General features: G+C 36.2%; 2 protein-coding genes across 3 annotated transcripts; one reads left to right on the top strand and one right to left on the bottom strand.

Moving 5' to 3' along the window:
* Nucleotides 1–12: 12 nt before the first annotated feature.
* LOC135694768 (uncharacterized) lies at nucleotides 13–2,708 on the bottom strand. Its single transcript, XM_065213635.2, has 3 exons — nucleotides 1,506–2,708; nucleotides 1,018–1,124; nucleotides 13–572 (listed from the first exon to the last, which is right to left on the bottom strand). Exons 1-3 carry the CDS (start codon nucleotides 1,532–1,534, stop codon nucleotides 13–15), a joined length of 696 nt encoding a protein of 231 aa, XP_065069707.2. The 5' UTR covers nucleotides 1,535–2,708.
* An 11,755-nt stretch (nucleotides 2,709–14,463) lies between these two features.
* Nucleotides 14,464–26,009, top strand: LOC135694599 (cytochrome c oxidase hypoxia associated subunit FA4L2). 2 transcript variants are annotated; one of them, XM_065213414.2, is made up of 4 exons: nucleotides 14,464–14,794; nucleotides 15,600–15,688; nucleotides 15,791–15,851; nucleotides 22,028–25,712. In XM_065213414.2, the coding sequence occupies exons 1-4, from the start codon at nucleotides 14,615–14,617 to the stop codon at nucleotides 22,055–22,057; spliced, it is 360 nt and encodes a 119-aa protein (XP_065069486.1). In that variant the 5' UTR covers nucleotides 14,464–14,614; the 3' UTR covers nucleotides 22,058–25,712. The 2 variants fall into 2 exon arrangements, with proteins under 2 accessions (XP_065069486.1, XP_065069485.2); XM_065213413.2 differs by lacking the exon at nucleotides 22,028–25,712 and adding an exon at nucleotides 25,741–26,009 and having other exon boundaries at nucleotides 14,578–14,794.
* Nucleotides 26,010–27,977: the final 1,968 nt, after the last annotated feature.

Below are 27,977 nucleotides of genomic sequence, written 5' to 3'. Positions count from 1 at the left end.
TTTCTTTTGAATTCACCCCTGATGATGCATATATTGCACCAGGTTGTCTATCATAGTGGTCTCCAGTTCCATCGACTTTTCACATTGCTCATTTTCAACAAAGTATGTTCTAGTCAAATCTAGATCTGTCACTAAAGAAACAAGGTTGGCTCTGGAATCTTCTTTGGCATTTTCAGTCATATGCATTGATATTCCATCAATTTGATCTTGTGTCAAGCCATCATCATCCGAACTTGACAAAGAATCATAAACATCATCATCATCATCATCATCATCATCATCATCATCAGTGCTTATATATGCGCTACTTGAATCTGAGACATCAGAATCAATGTCTGACTCAGAATTGTAGCTTTCTTCTACAAAGGGGTTCCCAGAAATTTGCCCTAGTTGTTTGTTCATGCTGATATGCCTCATACTGTTGATATCTGAGTTAACAGTGCTGCCAAAAATTGTTTCAGATGCTTCTGATCCTTCTGATTCCTGCTCTTGTTCTACTTCAATTACACTAAATTCCAATTTTTGTCTCTTTTTATTTTTGTAGGCAACTGGTGTTGATTCTTTTTGTGTTTCTGCAACAAAATAAACATGAATATATAATAAATGCATACTATTTGAAAGGTTCTGAATACCAGGGGTTGGTTTTTCACCTAATATAAAAAATGTTGGAAATATAGAAAACATCAAAAAACTAAAATAGGGTTTGCAATGGTATTAAAACCAACACTTCCTAAGATCATTATTTATGATCAAAACATGGAATTCAGCATGTCTGAGTTTTGAACCTTTCATCAAAATTCCTTTCCTTTCATGAGTTTTAATTTCTTTTATTCCCTACCTCACTAGGTCAATAACACTTGTAGTGTGGTGTGTCTAAGTACTAAGTTTACTAATCAAGATGATATCCTTGTCCAGAGATGTGGACCCTGCAGTCTTATAGATATTTTCATATCTTCTGCCAACTGAACATAAAGTTATAGTTTTAAAATGAGAAAATAAAATTGACAAAATGCTCACCAATGCAGACAGCTGCTGTACATGATGGTTGAGAAGTGACAGGAAGTTCAGCAGATGGCAAACATGTTGTAACACTTGCATTGGATGATGCACCAAGATTGTTTTGGCTAGAAAATGTACAAAATGTGTCTTAGTTGATCCATTACATTGCGGTTTTAAATAATAGCAAAACATTAACTCATCAATCAGGTAAAACTGCAACTACTTTCAAAAAACCTCTTTCAAATAGATAACTATAGGGACCTAATACTAATGCCAATACTAACAATGCCCTCGAAAAATAAGCCATTGCCCTGTGCGACGGTCTCTTGACTAGGTTCAGATCCCCTCTTGTTTGTTTATCTCGAGGACAGTTTTGAAAAAGGTAACATGACAGGTAAAAGTAAGACAGTTAAAAATTCTTCCTTCTCGTATTATAAACCTTTATCTCTAAATATGGCAAATAAGGCAGTTCTGTGAGATGGGGAGGTATGTCAAAACGTACTTACCTGCTTTTCTGACCCTCTTTTGGCCTCATAATTCCCTGGTCGAAATAATTATGCTCCTGTACAATTCGCAAATTCGTTATTGGTCATCACAGGGTCATCGCCAGATACTTCTTTCTTGTGTTCATTCCAAAGTTTCAGCGTAGATTCGAAAAGATATACATGTTTTCTGGCTTCTTGGCGCCGTGGCCGTCCTAAATTTCGCGTTGCCATGTTCAGACAAAAAAACAATTTCTGACACCCAGAAAGTCTGCGAAGAATTGCATCACGGGATGGAAACGAGCGCAAAGGACATATGTCAGCAAAGGCTCTTTAACGATCTGCTCATGTTTGTACCAGACATAGAAATATGCATCTATGCAGATGACACAACCCTCTATGCGAGCGACATTAACCCCTCACATGTAATTGAAAAATTAGAGGAAAATTCCTCAACAGTTGCAGAATGGTTTGAAGACAACTGTATGAAGTTAAATGGGGACAAATGCCACTTCATGACCTTTGGCGATCAAAGTAATGACTTAGCCATACAAATAGACAACAAACTAATCAACGAAAGCAGCGAGGAAAAACTACTTGGTGTAACTATTAACAAAAAACTCTTATTTAAGCCACACATAAAAACACTGTGTAAAAAGGCTAGTCAAAAATTGCACGCCCTCTCCCGCATTTCATGCTACTTAAGCACAGAACAACTCAAGCAAACAATGAGGGCATTTATTCTATCCCAATTTAGCTATTGCCCACTTGTATTAATGTTCTGTGACAAAAGCCTAAATAATAAGATAAACCATATACATGAAAAGGCACTGCGTATCGCATGCAAAAACAATGTGTCAGATTTTGATACTCTCCTGATTGAAAACAACTGTGTCTCCATACACAAAAGAAAGCGTCAACTTCTAATGGTTGAGATCTACAAAACTGTACATAAACTCAATCCAAGCTTTATGAATGAAATATTCAGACAAAAGAACAGCCACTACCATCTTAGAAACAGTAGATTAACGAAAATCCCAAAAACTCGAACCATCACTTCTGGGATCGAAAGCTTGTCCTATTTAGGATGCAAGCTATGGAACAATCTACCAGAAAACTTGAAAAACCTAAATACTCTTCATACCTTTAAAGTAAAGATCAAACAATGGAAGGATAATTGCAGCTGCAGGCTATGTAGAACCTTTGTAGCACAGGTCGGGGTTTGACATGAATTATCTAACATTAATATTTTCAACTATTTATCTAATTAAATCCTAGGTATTTTAATTTATTTCTTTAAATAGCTTTTATATCACTGTATAATATTATCATTTTTATTCCTGTGAATAGTAGGCGTTAATTAGCTTATCGTTTAGTTACTACTGTAAAGAACGCCTACTGTAAATAAATGAATTATTATTATTATTAGTTTTATATCATGGTTTCATTTTGTGAAGAGTCTGTCTTTATGCTGTAGTAGAATCTTCTCAACACATACCCACCAATGTATTGTATGCACTTGTTATCTCTGTCATTGATTTGTGGCACAGGTGGTGCATGTTGCTTTGAAACAGACTGAAACTCTGTCATTAATGATATGGACACAACAGCCTTGTGCGATCTCCTTTTATATGGCAGTTCACCATTGAATATAATTAGTAATAGAATGATCATGGATGCCACTATATCATACATTAAGAGTACTCAACGCTTTGAGTGAAACCCCAAACAGCAGCTACCCCCCCCCCCCCCCCTTTTAGTTTTGTTGTATATATTCTTTGTAAGGGATTGTTTATTGTAAGTGTCCCTCGTAGTGGGAACACGATGACATTGGGTCGTTTCCCGCAATGAGGGGCACAGTTGAATGTAAATATTAGAGTTGTAGTTGTTTTAAGTTGATAAATAAAAAAATAGCTCTGTCATTAACCTCTCACAAGCAATAATTTCAAGCGGGGGGGACCTGATTTTCTTTTAACAGTGGGAATAATTCGTTACTCTTGTTTACTACTTCGCTGTAATACTCTGCAAAATAGAGTCCCTTGCTCTTTTTATCAACCAGCCTTGACAGAACTTTCTTTCAGATATTACAAAATCATTCAGAAATAAAACCATCTTGAAGAGGATATCTCTCTTTACAGTAAACTTTAAATGAAGTATTGATTTCTGCAATTTCTTGACTGGCTTCTTCTTTAATGGATTTTAGCCTCGACAATGTAAGGGATAATTTCTTATGTTTGGAGGCCTTGTGTCGCAGCAAACCGCGGACTGCTTTTCCTTAATATTCAGTTCCACAATCTGAAGTTTCTTAATGAATGAAATTCATATAAATATGATTTTCAAATGCGACAATGTCAGGAAAATATGGAGAACTGAAGCCGAACGGGTGAGAGATACACACAAGGCCTAAATCCAAAGGTGAAAAACTTCGAAAAAATGAGTCGAAATGGTCACAAACGTTACAGTACATTGTCGCCTGCTGTATCCAAATTTTCTTGTACTTGAATTATAGCATCAAGCTTACAAATAAAATAAAAAACCTCATCGTCTCCTACAAATTGAACATCCAAGTCAGCTTCCGCCATTGTTTCTCGATTTCATCTTGGACGTTCTTTGGTCATGTGACCAAACTCTCTCGATTTTCAACATTTAATTCCATCACGGGGGCCCCTTAGTTATGATAAACAACACCCTAATCTCAGGAAAAACATTTTGGGCTTTTGGTGCATCAGCCCTTGTCTTGCCTGAGCAATGACGCAATTTTATGGTCGGTGTTTGATTCCAGGGAAAAAACTGCCTCAGTTTTTTACCCCGCCACAAGAAACATGATAATGTTTACACCCATCAAACACCGACTTAGAAAACCTGTAACTGGGGGAGACTCTTGCCCTAACCTTACTAAGGGAGGAAGTTATTGGTGAAGAGAAGCGGGGAGAGAAAGCAAGAGAAAAGTTTTTTTTTCTTTATGTTTGCCAACAACAGCAAACGCTTTTTTTTTTTTTTTTTTTTATGTTTGCCCACGACAGCAAACGCTTTTCGTTGTATGTTTGCCAACAACAGCAAACGCTTTTTTTTGTATGTTTGCCCACAACAGCAAACGCTTTTCGTTGTATATTTGCCAACAACAGCAAACGCTTTTTTTTATATGTTTGCCCACGACAGCAAACGCTTTTCGTTGTATGTTTGCCAACAACAGCAAACGCATTATTTTTTATATGTTTGCCCACGACAGCAAACGCTTTTCGTTGTATGTTTGCCAACAACAGCAAACGCTTTTTTTTTCCTATGTTTGCCCACGACAGCAAATGCTTTTAGTTGTTTGTTTGCCAACAACAGCAAACGCTTTTCTTTGCATGTTTGCCAACAACAGCAAACCCTTTTCTTCTGCATATTTGTCAACAATAGCAAACGCTTTTTTTTTGCGTGTTTGCCAACAACAACAAACCCTTTTCTCCTGCATGTTTGTCAACAACAACAAACCCTTTTCTCCTGCATGTTTGCAAACAACAGCAAACGCTTTTTATTGTTCATGTTTGCCAACAGCAGCAAACGCTTTTTATTTTTCATGCTTGCCAACGACAGCAAACGTTTTGTTTTTTATTTTTTTTTATTTTCCATCTATGCCAACAACTGCAAACGCTTAATATTTTTTGTTTGTTTGTTTGAACTTATAAATTTGCATTCTGCCAACAACGGCGAATGTTTTGCTTTACTTACATGCTTCCCAACAGCTGAAAACGCTCAATGGTTTTTAATTTTTTTTTTTTTTTTTTTTTTTTCAACAGCAAACCCTTTTCTTCCGCATGTTTGCCAACAAGAGCACAACGCTTTTCTTTGCCTGTTTGCCAACGACAGCAAAACGTTCTGCTTTATTTTTCATGCCTGCCAATGACAGCAAACGTTCTGTTTTATTTTTCATGCTTGCCAACGACAGCAAACGTTTTGTTTTTATTTTACATGTTTGCCATCAACTGCAAACACTAAGTATTTGTTTGTTTGTTTGAACCTATAAATTTGCATTCTGCCAACAACAGCAAATGTTTTCTTTTATTTACATGCTTCCCAACAACTGAAAACGCTTAATGGTTTTTCTTTTCTTTTATATATATATTCGCATGTTTGCCAAACAACAGCAAACGTTTTGTTTTGTTTTGCGTGCTTGCCAACAACAGTAAACATTTGGTTTGTTTGTTTTTTGTTCACCTTGCCTGTTTGCCACCAAGAGTAAAGGCATAACTAGACGTGTTATGGCAACAACAGCAGACGCTTTTTTATGTATGTATACGTATGAATAGCCCTGGGAAACTATCTCCATATTTTATTTGAATATATAAACCATAACAAGAAAACATTTTGTATTTACTATGTGAATTTCCATAAACGCAGCACACTATCTCCATATTTCATGTGAATTTATGAACCATGGCAAGGAAGATTTTGCATTTGCCATTTGAGTTTGCATAAACACAGCAAACTGCCACTATATTTACCATTGCAGTTTGCATGACAGAACAATTGACATGTTTGCATTTAGCAAGAAACATCACCACAGTAAGCTAACTAGGTATTTACCGATTTATATTGCAAACATTGGTTCTGCAGATTCAGCTTATATGTTTTAGATTCTGCAGATTTGTTGTAAAGCCACAGTAAACTATTTTACATTTACCAAGCAAAGTGTGCCTAATGTTAGTAAATTCATTGTAAAATGTAAAATAAATTTACATAACTACAGCAAATCAATTCTATATATATAAATATTGAGCAAGTTTAGTATTAACAATATAGCACGTTTTACATTGAACCAAGAAGTTCGCTCTCAACAAAAAGGCTTGCCTAAAGTAGCAAAATAAAGATTGCTTAAACCAATCAAATTTGCACCAGAACAAAAGGGGGCACACAATGCATTCATAAATTGGCAATAACAACAAACATTTGATGCATTTGCCGATCATGATTGATGAAAACAGAGAGCAAAGTTGCCAGCGCATTTTTTCTAAATTGTTTAGCTCTGCTGCTATACAAATTACATCAAAATACCTGTATTACACTAATTTTTTTTTTTTTTTTTTTTTTTTTTTTGTTGAAAATATAGCATGTAGTTAGTTGGAAGTTTGTTGCCATGATGACTAGTGACACTTATAATAATGTAATAAGATATCTTCAAAATGCAACAAAAGCTACTATTTCAGCATACGGAAAGTATACGGATTGAAAAGCAAAGTGCAGAGAAATGTCCACGTGTCTCAGATCCACTCAAAGTGTTCATGCACATTCTTGCAAAAATCCCTAACAAATCTTTTTAATTATTGTAACCAAAAAGGACGTTCACCGAAACCGAAACCGAAGGGCATGGCCGCAGGAATTTTCTGAACGGGGTCTTGTTTTGTCAATAACCACTGGGCACAAGCCGGCTAAAGACGGCCCTGCTTTTTGGTATCATCTTGCTGTAGGCAATATTTCCATTTTGTTAGGAAGAGTAATCAAAGGAATAAACCAATTGGGGTTATCTAAAAACAGTAAACTGGCAATCAAGATGTTTCAGGGGGCATTGCCGAGACCACAGTGTTAAAAATGTTATTATGTAACTCGAGCGAAGTTTTGGTGCCAGACTGAGGTGAACACTACCGTGAGGGCCCACTAAACCACAGCCAAGCAAGCAATGTGATATTACCAAAACAATGAAAACAATCCTTAGTCAATTTATTGATTCATTTGATTATTGATTTTTGTTGAAACAAGATCAAACTGATATTCGAACTTTACAGGTGTGTTTGCGAAACTAAAGTATGAAGGTTAGAACACTGGGAGCAATATTGGGATTCCATAAACGTTTTCTATGACCATACTGGCAGGTTTGTTAAACCACAGTATGACTGCTTTGAACGGAGGGCGGCAGTGTGATGCAGCCAAAGCAAGGACCTGTCCTGCTGAATTGTGTGCAATGCGGATGGGTGTCACTTAACTGGATCTTGATACTTTTAAAAGCCTAAAACAACTGATCCTAGATGGACCATGTAACGTGTCCAGAAACTTTTACTGGCATGACTGTATAATTTTATGCTAGTGTTAATTTCCTCCACGTAAATATAAAATAACGGGGCAGTTTGCCACACACCCCTTACGCCAACAATGACACCACAAAGATACTATTCGCTATTGAGGGGATTTTAGAGACGGCGTTTGTTGAATCCCAGATGAATGGAACCAAGGACGCCTGCGCCAGGAGAGCAGCTAGGGCAGTTGCCCCTGATCTCGCGAAATTGAGCATTTTTCTTCGTTTGACTATTGTACGGGCCATTGTTTTGCCCTTTTTTCTCTACGCTTTGCCCCCGTTGCCATCTCTGAGTACAGGCATCTCTCCCTTGGACAAGAACATGACAGGGTAAATTATTTGAAAGAATAAGAACAAATAACAACAAGCAGGTATTCGTGGTGGATGCGTTTGATTGGGCGGCCTGGCATGTGGCTTTACCGAGAGGCAGCACTGTGGTCTTTGAATACTGTCCCCTTATTTAGTTGTATTTATGGTGGAGATATGAAGCTCCAGGGTTGGTATGATGAAAAGCGGCAGGAAATAGTGGATCGAAAATTAAAAACAAATAACCTACAGACCATGCTACAGCCAATGTAGAAAAAAAAAATGCTGGTACAACCTTTTCTCTGGAGCACGTGATAGAATCGAGATGCAGGGTAACTGAAACTGTAATAGCAGTAGACAGCAGCCACTGAGCGCTTGACCTGAACTGCTATAACTTTCGATAACTCTGCCAAGGCCTAGCAACCAGTACCTGCAACTTTCCAGCCATGCTATGACAACAGTAAGCAACAGTCGAAATCATGACCATGATCAGCGTCCGGCCATTTGACGGTAGGACTATGTCCCTTATCAGCGGGTTTAAAATAAGTTACACTTTCGCAGAATAGTTCACTTCTCTACAGAGAAAACGCGTGCAAACAACGCGTGAGTCTTGCTGCAAAATATGACATGACCCTAGCTGCATCACTGTACTTAAAGAAATATGCCAGGAAAAGACCACCTAGAAAATACCACAAGGTGATTAGCAAATAGCTTAGGTAACATGATATCCACAGCCTACTAAGGATATACGTGTGGGACCACCCGATTCTAGAAAAGGGGAATCTGCGCACTTTCCCCGCGGGTATTAACTCGAATTAAACGATTAATTCCCATAAAACATTGTTCAAAGAGTCATTTACCAAACCATTCCTTTTATCAACTTTAGTGAAATAGAACCACTCTTTACAGTGGCATCTAGTTATTTCTGTTGCTCAAATCCCAGATAAGAAATTCAAGTCTTTGTTCAAGGATGTTACATTCAAACAGGTCATGAAATCAGCTGTGCATGAAATCAGCTGTTCCACTTTTCTGTTGCTAAAACCTTGCACTGCACTAATCAAATAATGTTTTACCTATGATGGAAAACAATGCCTAGGAAAATATGTCAGTCACTTGACAGATTTGTTGACAATAGAATGGCCACTACGAAAGCCAAATTGCAACTCAAAGAGAATCTCATGATCTCGAATAAGGACTCTGGCTCGAAATCTCTGTAGAGCCAGAGTCCTTATCAAGTACTTTGTTTATGGTTTTCCATATCCTTTTTGGGCTATCTATTATCTTTTATTAAACCCTGATAGTATGACGTTAGCCTTACTCCATGAGCCTCTGTTTCGCTACTGTCTCACTTAACGGACTCTACAACAGAGACTCGTAATCCAAAGTACTCAAAAGCTGGCGCTCAGGACAACTTTCTATCCTACCAATCACATAGCATCATTTTGAAATACGTCTCTTTGATTGGCTGGCACCTTAATTTCTTTCATAACGAGGTATCTTTTAAAAAACATCAAAACCCTCGTGTTGTTAGCGTTACAAAATGTCACTTTCGAGAAACGGCAGATAAGTGATACAAAGAAAAACACGTTTTTGCCGTTTTTGCGTTCGCCCTCTACTGAAAATGGAACCACTTCGTATGAACTTTTTGTCCCGAGGATATGCCTTGGTACACTCCACTTACAAAAGTATCGCGCCGATTTTACGAAACAAATTAAATAAAGACTGTGTTGAAAACAACCTGACCAGCGAAATTTGAACTTCGCTTTTGTGAAGCCATTAGGCGCTAGTTTATAGTAAAAAACCAACAAAACTTTGAAAAACTAGCAGCACTTTTTACCTAATATTTGATAAATTACTTTTAAAAAAATCGGAGTGCCAGCTTTTTTATTGGAACGATTCACTCTTACAAATAGCGTACGAGATTTCGCCTAATCCAAAAGGATTTCTGGGGATTTTCGGATAAAGCAATAGGATTTCACAACGATTTTCTTAGAGTGATTTGCCCCTTGGTTGAAACCACAGTGAAACCTGCTGAAATTTTATAAAAAATGATGATTACAGGTTTTTTTAAACAGGAAAACATAATTTGTGTTTCCATATATATTCATGATAATTCTGTCAATGATACACCAATACCGTAAATTCCCTTTCGGCCCCTCTCTCAATTACGCCCCCCTCTCTTATTAGCTTATTAGCCCCCATTTTCAGAAGGAAAAAATAATTAGCCCCTTTTTCAATTTAGCCCCCCCCCCCCCCCAAAAAAATGTCACTGGTGCTGAAATAAGTAAACTTGTCAAAAGCAGAGAATTTCATTTTATTCATTGGTCGTTCAATACTTCGCATCAAATCCGAATTCACACCATGTCTCTTCCAGTCACGACAGATCCGAAGACAAAAATTTAATTTGCATTAAGCACGGGTCATGTGAGAACTTCTTACCAAAATAGACAGGGAATTTTGTAGAAAAAACTAGCAAACTGCCTAACCTCAAATTTTAATTCACATTCTTACTAAATCGACCATGGAGATTCCAAATCCAAGATGGGCAAAAAAATTATCACAGGAAGTTACTGTTTTTGATGACGTCATCAAGAAAATGATAAAAAATCTTTAAAAATCGGCCAAGGATTCGAACTCAACTTTTTTTGCATTTTTGCACTAAATTAACTATGCAGATTTCAAATCTGAGATGAAATGAAAAATATCTTGAGTGGAAGTCAAATTTTGTGATGACGTCATCAACTTGGAGAAAATTCACTTTGAGCCTTTTTAATTGTTTTCTCGCAACTATCATTGTCAAATATGTTCCATATGCGAATTGCACACATTCAGTGCTTTTAAAAGATGTATTGAATTTCTATTATACTTACTTTAAAACGTTCTTTCATGACGTCATCATCATTTTATGACGTCATCGCCTTTTAAAGGTAATTGAATAACGCGTGAAAGGATGCCTAAAAATCTTTAGCTAGTTAAAAAAGTCATTCAAAATTAAAATTTCGTTGTATAGAAAATGATATGGATCCATTCATCCTTCATCACTGTCTCCTTTGCTGGAACTCCAGAAGAAAATGTAGTTCCACTCATCATCGTCTGCTTTAAGCTGATCACCTCACCATAATTTTTCCCATGGCCTAGTCGTCATTGGTTACGGAATTTTCTTCGATTTCATCACTAGAGCGCTGCAGATCTTGCAGTTTTTTAGCGGAGGGTGTGCGGGGCCCTGCACAATATGAACATAATTTGTGTGAAAAAAATTTTGGAATTATTTTGCTGAATTATTTTAAATTTAATTTTTTTTTTTAGAAATTTAGGAAATTAAACAGACATTCCTTTTCCGCAGGAAATTATTCAGGGTGAAAGGGTGAAAAAGAGCCAGCCAAACAGGTCTAAATGATTTCTTTACAGTACTTACATTAGCAGTTAATTTTGAAAGCACTCACGTTTACCAATAAATAACAAACCTTAAAGATAATCAAAGATTCCACGACATACTTGCTTAATTGCAGCTATGAAGAGGCTGACATCCACTTGATACTCCATTCTTTCCTCATCGATAAAATTTGTTAGTTGTCGAAAGGACACTAATGTAGTTTTCTGCTTATTGTGTGAAAAGCCTTCAAGAAAATATTCCTTAAAAATTGACAGCGAGAAGTAAGTTAATTTTGGAACGTCGTATCTTACCTGGGTTTAGATAGTTCCAAAAATCTACCGGCTGTTCATGCAGTTATTGGCTGCGAAACAACACCGGTAATGTTGTTGTAAGGAAAGCTAACATTTTAAAAAGCTTTAGGAGTGTTCTGGAAAGGGAAAATTGCTCGAGAGAGTTACGATGAGACAGGAAATCTGCAAAGACATTCTCACGAAAACGATAAAATTTGTGCAAAAATAATCAAACAAAGGGAAATGTGATGAAACACTTGTGCAGATAAGAGTAAGAATTCGCAAGGCAATGAAAAACAGATAATCAGAAGCTCTACAACCAGATCCATACTGGTTGACACAAGCATTTACTATTGGTTACATTATCAAAAGAAGATTGTAAGAGAAATTGCCTTTAAGCTTTGGTTAGACATACGATGGAAAGAATGATCTGGCCTACAGGTGGTATTAGTGTGGTTTTTAGGAAAAATATTTCTTTACATATTCTAATTTTGAACATACATTTGATAAATAAATAAGAAATGGCACGAAGAGGACATACAGAGAAAAACGTTTCTTAACGGCTTGATGACAAAAATATCCGATCTTCAACGTTAAAAAAGCTGTGAATATCTGCAGAAAATACTGGAGTCAGCAAAATAATTCCAAAATTTTTTTCACACAAATTATGTTCATATTGTGCAGGGCCCCGCACACCCTCCGCTAAAAAACTGCAAGATCTGCAGCGCTCTAGTGATGAAATCGAAGAAAATTCCGTAACCAATGAGGACTAGGCCATGGGAAAAATTATGGTGAGGTGATCAGCTTAAAGCAGACGATGATGAGTGGAACTACATTTTCTTCTGGAGTTCCAGCAAAGGAGACAGTGATGAAGGATGAATGGATCCATATCATTTTCTATACAACGAAATTTTAATTTTGAATGACTTTTTTAACTAGCTAGAGATTTTTAGGCATCCTTTCACGCGTTATTCAATTACCTTTAAAAGGCGATGACGTCATAAAATGATGATGACGTCATGAAAGAACGGTTAAAAGTAAGTATAATAGAAATTCAATACATCTTTTAAAAGCACTGAATGTGTGCAATTCGCATATGGAACATATTTGACAATGATAGTTGCGAGAAAACAATTAAAAGGGTTCAAAGTGAATTTTCTCCAAGTTGATGACGTCATCACAAAATTTGACTTCCGCTCAAGATATTATTCATTTCATCTCAGATTTGAAATCTGTATAGTTAATTTAGTGCAAAAATGCAAAAAAAGTTGAGTTCGAGTCCTTGGCCGATTTTTAAAGATTTTTTATCTTTTTTTTGATAACGTCATCAAAAACAGTAACTTCCGGTGATAATTTTTTTTGGCCCTTCTTCGATTTGGAATCTCCATGGTCGATTTAGTAAGAATGTGAAATAAAATTTGAGGCTAGGCAGTTTGCTAGTTTTTTCTACAAAATTCCCTGTCTAAAATTACAGGCCATTGTTACTCCAAGGGATGAAGTCGACCTTTTCGAAACTCGATTTCAGAAGGCGACATGGCCCAAGAAATATTTTAGAATATTTGATGACGATGACAATATAACTGATATAGATGGCTGATTTGATGTTTTTTATTTGGCAAATAACAAAAAGCTAGTTTTTACCACTAGACATGGTTTTTTTATTACAAAATATCTAGTAAGCCCCCTCTCTCAACTTAGCCCCCCCCCCACCTCTCTTTCAAGCCCCCCCCCCCCTTTAAAAGAGAATTTACGGTAAGGATAATAATTCATTGATGCTATGGATTTTTTCTCGCCGATTGGCCAAGTAACAGGACTTTTCCTTTATGATGGATTATGAAAATATGAATATCAGAGGGCAAATATGAGACATCAGATGTTCTTCAGTGTTCATAACACAGCCAGTGTTCCCTTCTATTTCTTTGCCATGCTGAGACCCATTCTCATCTCTTTCTCCGTATTTCATGCTGTTCTAATTCAAAATCCAAACATACTAAAATACCTCCGACATCTCCTTTGACTTTATCTCATAGTGGGAACACTTTGATCGTCATCACTTGATATTTCACCCATAAAAAGTAGACAGCTTTCAAATTAAAAAGTAGCTCATAAAAAGCGTGCATTTTGTTAAGCTTTGCAACTATTTTCCAAAACCAGCCTAATATCGTACTGCATGAAAATACAAAACATATCAATTTCTTTACGTTTACAGTAAACTTATCTGACTAAAAACATCAATTTTTCGATTTCTTCACATTCTAGTAACTTTCAAGGCACACGATGATACCATGTTTGAAACTGACAGAAATTTTGAAAATTAAAGAAACCTCATTTAAACGAAAGTTTCTCTGACTTCTTTATCAAAGTTTTTAGTTGAGGTCCGAAAATATCCTGACTTGTTAGGCCGATTGTCGCAGCTTTGCGGTTGTGGTCGTATGTCTCAATTACAGTTACAACTAGTTTCAATCGCATGGCACGTCGTGTATCCCATGAACGGCTGTGTTTAACGGGCTTATTGATCCTTAAGCTTCAAATAACTTGCCCCGATTACACTGTGGTTTACGGATGAACCTTGCACGTGCGATCAGTAACATTCCGCTTACTCCGGAATCTCACAATTCCTCTACATACAGGTACGAAAATTCAAATTCAGTTGCATCAAACGCAAGAGTACACAATGGCAAGGACCCCCTACCCCGGCCCCCGACACTCAACTGCTTCTGTCCCCTCTTTTGCTCTCACCAACCTATGAGTTGCGAAATAATGACCGAAGTTGGACGAAATTGAGTCAGATGCAAACTTCCGGGTTCAGATCTATTCTAGGAAGCAAAAGTTTTGGATGAGACAAGATGACCTCTGCCCTTCTGTCAGTATGAGTGTCGATGGCAGTAAAGAGGCTTCTTCTTTGAAACGATAGATTCTTGTGTGAGTTTTTATGTCTGCGCATCCACAGTCCATTGCAGCTTGCACCTTTATTGCTTACACGCATCTACTTGAGACATTATGGCCAAAATCGAGCAATAACCTGTAACCCTACCATATCAATTTAAAAGCGATATGCAGACTTCCGGGTGCAGATGTTCTTCTAAGAAGCAAACTTTTTGGAAGACATACAATGACACCTGCCCTTTTGTCTGGCTGTGAGTCAATGGAAAACAAAAAGGCTTGCTCTTTAAGTTTCTTGTTTAGGTTTCCAGCGAAAGCAACGAATGCGTTTCTGGTAGAACTGCAGGCGGACTTATTTATGACAATGATCATGTCATTCGCTTCAAAGATAATTAAAAGAAGCCCAGAGGTAACTTTTCTACATTGTTTTCTTCACAAAGACAACTTTTCGATATCTTCTAAGTTATTACCAAAAACACGTATTTGCTAATTAAACTTTGATTCTATAGATTCCTGAAAAATTTTGCAAACTGAATTTTAGCATTCCGATAGTTCGCACTAAAGTTCGTGTTTCCTTTGTAAATACCATATACACGCTTCTTTTATAAGGAACCAACCTCAAGGCCTAGCTCCGTAAGTTCCTTATTCGTAGTCCTCAAATCATCAAATTTTTATACCAAAAGTTCCTTAATAGTTCCTTAATTTGTTTTGACTACAATAAGCCTTAACACTAAATAGAGAGAGGGGCGAGACAGCGTATTCGAAAATAAAGCATACCAATATCAAACAATCTATGCGAGTATTGGCTTCAAATGAATTGAACCAGCTTTTTAGTTCTTGGTGCTTGCAGTTATAAAAAATTTTCAAATGGAAAAGTTCCTTAGGGATTTCGTTTCTTGTAGTATAAGTTCTTTAAATATTTCGTCTTTTTACATGTAGGTTCCTTATAAAATGGTTCCTTATAGAAAAAGCGCGTAATGATACATTGAGGGTACTTCTGTTTGCGGAGAACCTGATTTCAAAATTTGTCTCAAAGTTACAATCTTCATTTAGGGAAACAGAATCTAATATAAATTTAGACTGGTATTTGGCTGTTCAAAAACTTTTTAAATTTTTAATGATTTTAACTCAAGCAAATTTACCTGAAGCATTTAAAAACTTTAACGCAGAATTACTTTTGATTTTGTTTATTGACTTTTTGTATTATCTTTAAGGCAATTCCTTTGCTGGGAGTCGTTGCAAGCGGCCTCGTCTTCGCTACATATATGAGCTACAGAGCAATATTCAAATACCCGGATGTTGTGTGAGTTGAGATACAAAACTGTTCAGAAGTCGAATTTCATTTGTAGCATTTCAATGATCTACATCAAATCCCTTTCTTTCTATTCGTTTCATTGATTTATAGATGGGATCATAAAAACAACCCATATCCATGGCAACAAGTAAAACCAAACGAAAACGTAAAGGTAAGTCAGGTTTCGGCTTTGCCCTCGGTTTCCATTTAGAGATTGTTTCCATCTATTTAACTTTCAACTTTCAGAATAGATCGAACACAAACCTCGACATAGAAATTCTGATTTCATTTTGATATGTTCCCGATATGTTAAAAAAACCATATAATAATGTAAATCTCGAAAATTTTCGGCATAAAAAACTTTCAGAAAAGAATTGCCCGAAAATTTATTTGGACGAAATATAGAGTTGTCCGAAGGTTTGTCATGCAGCAAATTTTAGATGAACTGCGCATGTGCAATGTAAGTTGGCTGACGTAACGGAAGTCAAGTGATCTCTAGGTCTGTATTGCCATAACAATCCAGTGTCATACTTTTCAACCAAAACGTTTAAAAATGGCAATGAATAATTTTCCTTTTCTTTTCAAACGTAAACTAGACGCGCTACCATTTTGAATTTATGCAAATTAGCCTCGTGCTATAGAAATCAATGGGGAAGCTGCGGCCGAGGGGTGCAGGGCTTTTAACCTCCCCGGCATACACGAGGTGCACTCGGCGCGAAAATCGACAGTTGAAGTGAACCCAGCAAAGGCAAATCTACAACTTTGTCGTTGGGATTTTTTGTTCATCGTCTAGATCTCAAGATATTTACCATTTTCAAAACGCATCGATTTAGGCCTATTTAACAGCATGTGCTACAGCCAAGCAGATGACCTGGAGACAGAATGCTCAAGTTTTACTTCAACTCAAAGGACTTATTTCTCATCAAAGGAACAGAGAAAACATCTACAGTGGCCTAAAGCAGGATCACACTCTTTTCCTGCCATTGGATAAAGTTTTATAAAGTTCTTTTTGAAGTTCACAGCTTCCTAACTTGATGAAGGAATTTACCAACACGATGTATAACTAAAAGTATGAGGTTAGTTTACAAGGCTTATTTCTTGTGTTGAGCACTACACGCTAAACGTTTCAACGAATCACATCTTTTATATCAACGATATATAACAAATTTTAATTTGCAAAGATAACATGTTTTATCAGATGTATAAGCTCAGGTATAAACATGTAATCAGCCAAAAACGGAGAGTGGTCGGCGAAACGGGGTAAAGAATTTCAGAGACATTTTTTGTCTCCCTTTATTCAAACTCTACTAGACATTATAATACATACGGCTAGTGTTGTACTGGCCAGTCACCAGGATTTACAACCAAGATTTCTTTAAGGTATATTGACAAACCCATTTGTGTAGCATGCTCTACAGCTTCATGGAATGCTGACAAACTTTTTAGGGGTAACTCTATGAATCTATCAACATAATATTTTCCATGGATCGCATTAGCCTATTTTTTTCATATTTTTGGTAGTCATGTAAAGCTAGTCTGTTTCGTTCTGATTCAGGGTCAAAGAACCTTTTCCAAATCCAGTCAGGCAGATATTCAGCAAATGACATACTAAGAAAAGGCATTTTCTCTTTTTTAGGAGAGCAAGAAGGAGTTGCTCATCAACGCCAACAGGATTGTGTACATTGCTCATCTCATCAACTGGTAGGGCTGGAATGTCATCATACCTCTTGAGGAGTAGGGTTGCCTTTTGGGAAACAGACAAGGGTACTTCGGTTGTGGGCCTATGCATGGTGTGGATATTGGTATAATCATCCACCATAAATACTAAAAGTGAGCGCTTATAAACAGCATCCTCTATCCAACCTTGTAATAGCGACTCATAGCTGAAGCTGACAACCTTTGCCATGACACATGCTGTTCTTGGATGAACTGTAAGACCCTCTTGCCATAAAGCTGTAAGCCCACTTTCACTCAGGCCATGTCTTCTGAGGATCGATGCATTTATATGTTGAAACCAGCTGCACTTCTGAGACTGGGCAAACATTAACATGTGGAGGATATTAACAGCCCTTGATTTATTTTTTTCAACTACATGTTTGCTTTGTTCTGGGGCTGACAAAAGATAGTTTATGGTGTTCAGTAGGTTTGGCACCTCCGCTTTTCTGCAAATGCTTTGCATGTCAGCTGGTGTAAAAACTGATGGATTTGCAAGCAGTGTTGGACAACCTAAATTCTCCCAGAGATGTTGTCTTACCTTCTTTACTCCACCTCTAATGCTAGATAATTTGGTGTTGGCTAAATTATCAATCTTATTTTCTTTTTCATTTTCTTTTTCTTGAGGTGAATGTTTTAGTTGCAGCTGCTCGAAGATAATTGCTGGAACGATATATTCATTGTTTTCAGCACTATACCACACAAAGCCAACATCACTGCTGACTTGAACCAAGTCTTTGAATATTCTATCGTAACATGGACACTTTTTCACAGGCTCTTTGTTTTTAATGGATTGAAGGTTCTCCTAAATAATTAAGTACAAAGGCAACCTCGTATTTACAGAAGCAACTCAGGTTTACAAATAGAGACTACTAGATATGGAAACCAGGAAACATTAGGGCTGCCTATTGGTAAATCTTTCTAGTAGTGTAGCAACAGGATATTCCCATTTTTGGACTAGGTCTAGTACTAAGCAATAGTGCATTTATTTGTCATTTTCCCTCTATATGCCTGTATGTCAGTTCAGTTAAAGTTTTGATATTTATTACTTTACAGTCAATGTTTATCCACCTGCACTGCTCCTTCAATCGGATATATATATATATATATTTATTATGTAATTAACTGTTTATATTAGTTTCATTGTATGTAGTGAAACCATTTTTAAACAAACCTAATTTTGGTAATGGAATTCTTCTAGTGCTTCATTGCTGACAATGTCTATTGGCTGTTTAAGTATTTCGTCAAGCTGTTAGGACAGATTCAACAAGAAAGAGACAGCTTTATACACATGCTCAACAACATTGCTTTTAACAAATTTTAGATTAATGCATTAATACAAAAGTATTCTGTGTGTATATAGATAATTTAAGAATTCAAGAGGTTCCTGTTCGGGATATTTAGGGGTTGTTCATAGTTGTTGGCAATGCTTACTGAAAGGCAGAGGAATTGAAAATGTTGAAATTTTTTTGGGGGGTGGGGGTAGGGGCAGGGAGAGGTATCAGTATTTATTGCTTTGAATAGGTAGCTTTTAAATCAGATAACAAGAATTTGGCAATGTAAAGATGACTTAGATAGATGGATGCTAAGCAAATGATAAAAATATTAATAACAGTACAAATAGACTTTTCCTGCAAAATTATCATTTACCTTAGTCAAGTTGGCTTCTGGTGGTAAATGTTCAGTGAAACTTCTTTTTGACCGGCATTTAAACAAACAGTCTAAACAAAAACCAGCCTTCGTGTTAAAATTTTCTGAAATTTGTGCAAAGGCAGCTAAACACGCTTGTAAACCACCAATTTTTGCTAGGTCCTTTGTCTCCTCACATAAACAGTGCCAGGCATATGAAGAGGATTGCAACATTTTTTTCTAAAAGGTGGCATACTTATTTTTAAAAAAATCGCCCAAAGGATTGCGCAATACTTCGGGGTGACGTTTTGCCATTTTCGCGCCAAAAATTGCGTTATCAAAATGGTAGCCAACACAGGACCCTCGTGTATCACTCAAGCCAACACGACACGATAAAAAATTCAAATACTACCGTTTTGTTAAGTAACTATTTACCATCAATAATATTTACATTTTACGGTTAATAATGTCTGTTTAGAAACAAAACCTGTGCAGCATCTGACCGATTTGGTTTTTGTCCATCTTTTTATTCAATGAAATAAGTCTTTGACTTTGACGCTATTAACTTGGAGAATCCAAACATTGAAATTCAATTAAAAATCCTTCCTTGCGTCGGAAATGAGTGAGAAATGAGTGGAAATGAGTTGTAGATTTGCCCTCGCTGGGTTCACTACATCAGTTAATTTGCATAAATTCAAAATGGTAGCGCTTCAGCCAATCAAAAGATTATTTCGCTATGCTCTATTAGGGTGTTTTAAGAAAATATCACAACCGCCCTCTGTTTTGAACACGATATACACTATGGGTGTACAAAAGTATGGAAACGATAGTCAGTAATGGCGGCTCACAGTGGCCAAGGGCCCAAGGCGATAAATCTTCGAAACAAAATTACAAGGTGAAGGGGTCTTCGTTGCTAGTGACTTCGGCAGGAAAACAATGCGTCATTTCAATGACTTTGGAATAAAAATTAATTTGAAGGATTATTCAACTGTTTCGAGAACAAAAATACGGGGATACGTTGAACCAACATTCAGCAAAATTCTGAAAAAAATTATCGAAGCAGTGATAAACAATTAAAATAAAATGTTGGAAATTTTGAAGAAGCACAACATACTTCATTCATGCTTAAAATCTGGATACGTTTATGTTTAAACTGACAATAAAATTATTACTTGGAAGATTCTTTTTGGTGAGATGTTAGCCTTCAGGTTATTGATAATGAAACAAGACGAACACCGTTTAAAGGTGATGTTTAGCGATCAAAATTGTTTATTGTCTAAAAAACATAAACAGCTTGGATTTAAATTATTCTATTCACAATTTGCAAGAGCACAATGAAGATAAAAAGTTTTACTTAATGTTTTTGAATTGTTACTTGTGTAGATGAATATATTAAAAATTCAAAAACCACAGTCTTTTTAGTCAAATGAACAGCGACTCACCTGGTGTCAATAGTGAAACTTTCAAGCCCTTGATTTCTGCTAAAACAGTCTTCTTAGTAACAATTTTGTCATCAGAGCAAAGCTTGAAGTTTTACCAATATTTTTACTTGAGCGTTACATCCTTTTTCAAAAAAACTTCATTTCATTGTCACTATTTACAAATGCTTCAGAAATTTTGTAGAGAACAAATTTGAAGCAGTGCTTCAATGCTTTACTGAATTTCCTCCTTTATGCAGCAAACTAAACGCTCAACTGAAACTCTGTAAGATGACGAATGCATTTTCGCGCCATTAACTATCGTCCCCAAGCCCCTTCACCTAGTAATTTCACTCCCCTCACAAAAGTATTGCACCACCTCGAAGGAGGGAAAATGACGCAAGAATTATCGAAAGCTATTGTTGCGCGAATTGATTGTTTTTAAGTGGGTGGAATAGGCATATTTTATATCAAATTTCGGCGGGAAAAGTTTGCAAATTTTGCTGACGCCATAGAAAACCTAGTTAGAAATGTAAATTTTACGGAAAAACATTATTGTTTTAAAAAATGTAGACCATGCCTAAGGGAGAGAATTTGTCAAATGAGAGGCGAGTCCCTGTATAATTTTTACAGGGAAGTGGTCTTTGAAAAATTGTTGACCAAGTTAGATGCAGCCACACAACAGCTTCAATGAATCAAAAAAGGTTTCTCGAGAGTGCTTCAATAGTAATAAACCGAGAAGTGGGTGAACAAAAAAAATTTACGTTAGAGGGGTGGCAATTTTGTCTGTTTTATTTCACCATGTTTACACCAAGGGACAGTAAAAGACATGAAGCTCGACGCTGAGCAATGTTTTGCAGCTCAAAATTCTTCCAAACAAAAAATAATGAGTGTCTTACACAAATATAAAATAAAAATTCACCTGCGTAAAAGAAAAACCATTTTTACAACGATTTATTTCCGAACTAGATAAATTCAAGTTTTTCCGTGGCGTCGTTCAAGTCCAGATTTGTACATCGTTGAAAATGTTTGGCTTCGTATGAAAAATAATCCGAACCATGATCTTGAAGAACCAAAGAATCGTTAATTAAAAGAACTCTTCAGGTTTGGAATGAAATTCCACAATAATACATTGCCCAATTATATGCAACCAATTCAAGGAGGCATAAGGCGGTTTAAAAGTTCATAGCTCCCGTCAAAATATTAAAATTTGAAACTGTTAAAAGACGTTTTGAAACTGTTATTTTGAAAAAAGTTTTCTAAAAAGATTGAAGTTTTGATTGGTGGTTGTTTCACTTCCGACACACTCCCATTCGCCACTTAAACACAATCAATTCGCACAACAATAGCTTTCGATAATTGTTGTGCCATTTTCCCTCCTTCGAGGTGGTGCAATACTTTTGTGAGGGGAGTGTATGTTTCGGAAATTTATCACCTTAGGCCCTTGGCCACTGTGAGCCGCCTTTTTTTACTGCCGTTTCCATACTTTTGTACCCTAAGATGCATATTTAGAAAATAGACATCTTGCTTTTGGTCGTAGTTGAACAAACGCTCTTCATGAAAGGCAATAAAGCGTCTTCAATTCCAGGATATGATGACCCTAAAGACTTGCCTTTGAGTACCCTTACGAAGATATGAAGGTGTTAGCAAATGTGAGCACATATAGGATATATCTTTAAAAGAATGAAAAAAATAAGAGCATTAATATGAAAGTTAGTGATTTTTTCTTTCCTTTTAGCGTATTGTTTATAAGGAGCTAAGAATTTTAGCCAGTTCGGTACTGAAAGCGTTCATCCTCAGTGCTCAGTGCTTCTTTTAAGTTACTAAAGAGTTGAGTATCAATCTTGAAAATATGCGTGAATTTAATAACCTGGCGTGGTTTTAATGTTACCTCCTAAAACTTTGGTCAAAATGCCAAAAATGCGTCCGAAAACTTTTTTGCTGAAATTTGCTGTCCGAAATGTTACCCGCTGAATAGATTTGTACTTAATTTGTCAGTGTTTAAACCATTCACAGGGAAAGATTTGTTTTCTTAAAGTTTCCGCCATCATGAAAAATAGTTTCGGCAAATGGACACCCAGGCAAGAATTTTAGAAATGAGGTCTTAGACCAAAATTATTTGACCATCAGTGCAGTGGCATAGCCAGCGTGGGAAGATTGGGGTGGGGGCATACTAGCAAAGAAAATAGCAGTGGGTCCAGGGGAAAATTTGAAAGACCACGCCCTTTAGAATGCTGGAAAATGGCTCTTTTTAGATGGTATATTATGAGCTTTGCCATTTGTACATGTCAAAGTTTGGTTAATAAAACGTCACAACTAAAATATTTGCATTGCAATTCCTCTCAAGTTTCATTTTCTGAATCTTGTCAGGCGAGAAATTTCTGTTGAAAAACAATTTTTCAAAGATGCGATGTTTTTCAAAATCATGAAACTAAGTAAATAAATCTTAGGTGCAGCCCTCAAACCCCAGATTCCATAGCAACAGAGGAAATATTGATAAATTTGTATTTTTTTATCAATTTGTGAAGCCGTTGCTTCCTACACATAATGTCAAAATATGATTGACATTTGCCTTATACGTTTTAAGTAATTTGTTTCTAAATATTTATAGTATCCAAATTATTCATTTTGAGAAAAATGCTGATAAAGTTTTGCTTTTTTTATTATGACAAGAAGGTTTTCTATTAGGCTTTTTTAATCTAAATTCCAGACAGAGTTATTACTTTAGTAATGATTTAAACATGACAGTCAAATCTTCTTTCATTCTTATCAATTAAAAGGTGAATGTTAGGCTTATCAATAAATTGAGCTTCTGGTGATTCTGACGTCAATTGTGATGTCAATTGTCCTAATAGAGAACTAGGTTTTCTCTTTCTACGAGAAAATTTTACTTTCTTTGATATTTTAATTATTTGATCATCTCATTCTGGGTTGACTCCAATCTCAAAACTACTTGCTTTATACCTTTGCTGGCTTCTCTTTTTCTCGCTCTTCTTTGACAATCTGATACATTTCTTCTTTCTTATATTTATCCAGCTCATTTATTTTTAGCAACTTTTTCTTACAGCATCTGACACTCTTCCCTTATCTTGCATTAATTGCCCTCGTGAAGTTGCACTTTGGTTCCCTTATCATACCTCGTAGAAGGGCAGCTTTAATTATGGTACAATTGTCCAAACAACAACGGTCTCACAAACTGCAATACTGACACATGGAAAACCCATGGTTACAACTCTTCCATGGAAAACCTGTGGTAGTGTCGTAAATGTTTGTTGGAATGCAAACAAAATAATTTTGCATTTTTTTTAGATTAGAGTTAGTTTTCACTGCAAAACTCATAATGTCTTCGAACAATGAAGGAACTGAAGAAAAAAAATTGTTTTTGGAAATGAGATCCATAGCTGATTATTAAAGTTCCATTTTGTAAGATTTCATCTTAAGAATCTTTTTTAAAAATGCAGCCGATGTTCCTCTTTGCATACTCCTGTTTCTTTTACCATCTATATATCCTTCCAGCACCAGATTTGCTTATCTACCGTTTAACCCTCTAAGTGTATGGTCTGCATAGTGCATCTTTCTTTGGGCAACTGTATTTGCTAAAACTATCTTGTATCAGATTCTCTCTTGAATTTTGATATTTGAATTCAAGTTCTCTTATTCTCCTTAAAGTTTCTACCTGTAAACAACGATTGAAAAAATATACATTAACTACAAAAAATTTCGTCTTCACAAAATTTCGGGCAAATATTTTGACGAAATTTTCTTCGACGAAATCCAAAATGAGATGAAATTTGGCCACTACGAAATTGTTTGCATTAAAAATTATTGAGAATTTGCATAGAAAAACTCTTAGATGAGATTAGGAATCAAATCAATGTATTATTTTTATCTATTCAATTTCAACTACGTCCTTTTTCTCAATTCCTCATAATTATCTTTATCGTCGGCATCATAATCATCATCATCATTCTTGGTTCTTGAACTAACCTCGTTATCATCATTGTTCAATAAACAAGACAGAGGTGGAATCTTTTAAACCAGCGAAAAAAAACGGTTAGAATAGGTAGCCATGGTGCTCTTTTTATGTTTACTATACTACAAATAGAATTTCATGAGTTCAAAACACTTAAATACAGTTATATTTGCAGAAAATCCAATAATTTTACATAAGATCTTACATCTAGGGACCAATTAAAGAAACATTCTTGAATTTTTTTCTCGAAAATTGCTGATAACTGCCTCCTCAAGACATTGCACAAGATCAAAATGATGTACATATAAACAATAGGCAAAAAGGCAAAGTTCGCTAACAAAGAAGGATGGTAAGATGATCTTTTTTGAGGCCACGCCCTCTAGAACGCCGAAAAACGCCCTTTTTAGAGAATACTTGTTAATTTACTTACTCGGGAATGAAATACCAATGCAATATAAAGGGCATAAAGCCCCCTCAGAAAACTGCCATAGAGATCAGAAAGGTCAGTCATGAGGCTACGTTCCCACATCATCGAGAGCGAGTTGAGCCGTTGGTGCATCGGCGCCAATCGCTCAACCTACCTTAAAGGGGTTACTAAGGGAAGTTACACAATAACCCCCAAATATGATTGATAATTGGGAGGGAATGGACAGGAAAAGCCTCTTTTCCCCACTAATAGCCGATGCACCAGTCCTACCTTATAGCATCAGAAAACGCTAAGAAGCCATAACCTTAAATACCTCTAGATTAACCAAGGGAATGAAAACGCCACGAAACACATATCCTACCCTAATTTTGCAAATATAATTCTCAGGTGACCGAAAGACTCCCCGCATTGCCCATAAACTAGCAGAGCAGATACAAGAAAAACGCGAGGAAGCGTGGCACAAGAAAACATAACGAAATAGTAATAACAACAATCTCAAGCGATTTAGTTAACGCTCAAAAAACCCTCGTGAAATTAACTCTGATAAAATTTCATTTAATCATCATCTTATTTCTACGGAAGTTTTTTAAAAATTTTGGTTCAGAGTATATATCAAAAGCTATAGAAATATATAAAAGTGGCTTGGAGATAATAAAACTTCAAGAAAAACACCTAGAAAATGAACAAAAAGGATTCCCAGTGAAGAAGAACTGCTACTACTTAGGAGTATACTATCCATAATTGCGCTAAAGCATAGTTAAACTTTAAAAAAAAACTTTTTATCTATTGTTGCAAAAAAAAGGAAGGCTATAGCCCCTGCTAGCCCAATGGCTGCGTTTTTGAACCGCATATTTCCAAACTTTTCATGCAATTAGATTATAGAGTTATTTTCCCCTTGTAGATGATGTCGAGTGGATATGACTACGAGAAACTAACTCACGAAAGACCTGTAATTGAAGGCTGTGATTGAAAGCTCTCTATCTGGAATCGGAAGCTGAAAAATAGCATCAATCATAACTAGTAACACCTTGGCATCAGCAACATTTTGCATTCTAGAAAAATAATAACACCTCAATTTGTGTTCTTATTGAGACAACTTCTGTAGCCCTTCTATTTTTAGTTGAAGATCGTTTCTTTAATTATTGTAAAATTAAAATCTTCTGCTGCTTTCGTTTTCAAATTTTATTCATTGCAATCTTAAAAAAATAATATATGTATAAATATTGAGCAGGAACGATATAAATCGAACAACATAATGTGACGAGAAGGGCCAAAAACGAATTTAATAATAAAGAAAAACATTGAACTAATATTTCACACCGGCCCTTCCAGAAGGGGTGCTGCTTTCTATCGCTTACAGGAGGAAAGCTAGAGATAAAATCTTATAACGTCTTACTCTCTGGAAATCGCCGTAAAGATTTTTGGTGATAATTTATGTCCGATTGCATCAATGGGGATAGTTTAGATGACTTATTTATTACTGTAAAAGATCCACATGAACAGCCAATTTTTCTATTTCAGTATATTTAAAATTTCTCAAAACCGGGGGTCGCACGTGAACGCTGTGATCACTGAGACTTTGCCTAGGTAAAGGCTGACCCAGAACAGCCAACAAAGTAAACAAAGCAACAAAGTTTTGATTCAGAAATTATCCAAACAATGCTTCGGCATTAGCTGCAAACGCATGAAGATAAGAACATATTTTACTCAAGCCATAGCATTAAGATAAGGAAATGCTAGCAGAACCAACGTACGAAATGCCAACGTAGTATGGTAAATATATTGCCCCAATTAATAAAAAACTGATAAAAAATACACAGAAAATGCTTAAGGAAGGACGAATTATTTTCAAGCGATGAAAAGAGGATAGCACAGTCTGGGTGAGTTTGAAAAATAGCTTGTCAATGAGTGATAACCAAGTAAAATATAGAGTTGCATGTGGTTTTCGGAAAGTGGGACAAGACTGTCACAATTTTCTTGGCAGGCAAAAGAAGAAATGCAACTTGTGCTGAAATTTTATTAAAATGGTTTTCGAAATTTTGTAGCCTAAACATTTTGTGGAAAATATCGTTTCAAGCATGCTTAAATTCTGAAAATACAGACAACAAAATTATTTAGCAGATGATTACTAAAGTTTCAAGGAAACCTTCTAAGTATGATTTAGCTATGAAAATAAGATATGAAAAAATTCGTGCAGTTCTATAAAAAATTAATTTGGGGAAAGCGTCTGCAAATCGGCCTCATCTGTCGCCGTAAAAGATTAAAGAGATGAGATTAACTCCGTTGAGCAAACTTTTTCAAATTCCTAGTCACTTAAGTCAACTGGAAAAGCTTTTTTCCAAAGTACAAGGTGTTAAAGTATCGTTTAGGAAGCACTACGAGAGGAGATAGGATTTAAGTTGCTAGGGAGTATAAAAACCTGTTGCTGAACAGTTTAAAACATGAATTGTCCGGCTCGTCTGGCTCAGATTGTCTGACTCAAGCATTCAAAGAATAGCAAATTTGCTTTTCTAAAGAAAAAAAATGAAATCCAAATCGGGCAGAATGTTTTCTATTTTATGTTAATCTTTTTTTAGATCGATGAGCAGTTATGTATATTCAATAGACCAACTTTGCTATGTTATGTTGCCTAGAAATTGATCGATTATGATACAATGGTCACTTGACCACTCCTTAGTTTATCAGATCACAACGACCAGAGCCCCATTCAGATCTTCGTGGCCGGTTAAAAGTTCTGTGCCAGTCCACCACTGCTTTAAGTTTGCAACATAAAAACTGGAAAAACGAACTGTCCGTAGCGAAGAGAGAAAGTCCAAATGAAAACTGGTCGAATTTCATTATCAAGAAGAATGCATCTTCTGTTACCTGTCTTCCGGAACTTTCAACAGCTGCTCAATTAAACCATTTGATTGCCAAGATAGAAAAAATGGCAACGGATATAGAAGACACTGCTCTTTGGCTAAAATTATTCATATCAATATTTTTATTGTTACTACCTTAGCTTTTATAATACTTGGAACGTTTTACCCAGAGAGGTAGAGCTAGGGAGGCTGAGCCCCCTTGTTAATTCCAAAAATTGGCAAGCTTGCTGCTACATCACTGGATCCACCCTGCTTTGGTGTCCGCTTATTACCTGTC

The sequence above is a fragment of the Rhopilema esculentum genome, chromosome 8 (genome assembly GCF_057945365.1).
Source record: "Rhopilema esculentum isolate cy_ngs chromosome 8, ASM5794536v1, whole genome shotgun sequence".
Classification (NCBI taxonomy): Eukaryota; Metazoa; Cnidaria; class Scyphozoa; order Rhizostomeae; family Rhizostomatidae; genus Rhopilema; species Rhopilema esculentum.
The sequence above is the reverse complement of the archived record's forward strand: the minus strand, read 5'-3'. Positions and strand labels throughout refer to the sequence as shown.

Coding starts and splice junctions, on each gene's coding strand:
- LOC135694768 (XM_065213635.2), bottom strand. CDS start 1,534: ATGAGGCCAAAAGAGGGTCAGAAAAGCAG. Junction 1,125..1,505: donor AAAGAGGGTCAGAAAAGCAG/GTAAGTACGTTT, acceptor TACATTTTCTAG/CCAAAACAATCTTGGTGCAT. Junction 573..1,017: donor TACAGCAGCTGTCTGCATTG/GTGAGCATTTTG, acceptor ATTTTGTTGCAG/AAACACAAAAAGAATCAACA.
- LOC135694599 (XM_065213413.2), top strand. CDS start 14,615: ATGACACCTGCCCTTTTGTCTGGCTGTGAGTCAATGGAAAACAAAAAG. Junction 15,689..15,790: donor TTCAAATACCCGGATGTTGT/GTGAGTTGAGAT, acceptor ATTGATTTATAG/ATGGGATCATAAAAACAACC. Junction 15,852..25,740: donor AACCAAACGAAAACGTAAAG/GTAAGTCAGGTT, acceptor TTCCCCTTGTAG/ATGATGTCGAGTGGATATGA.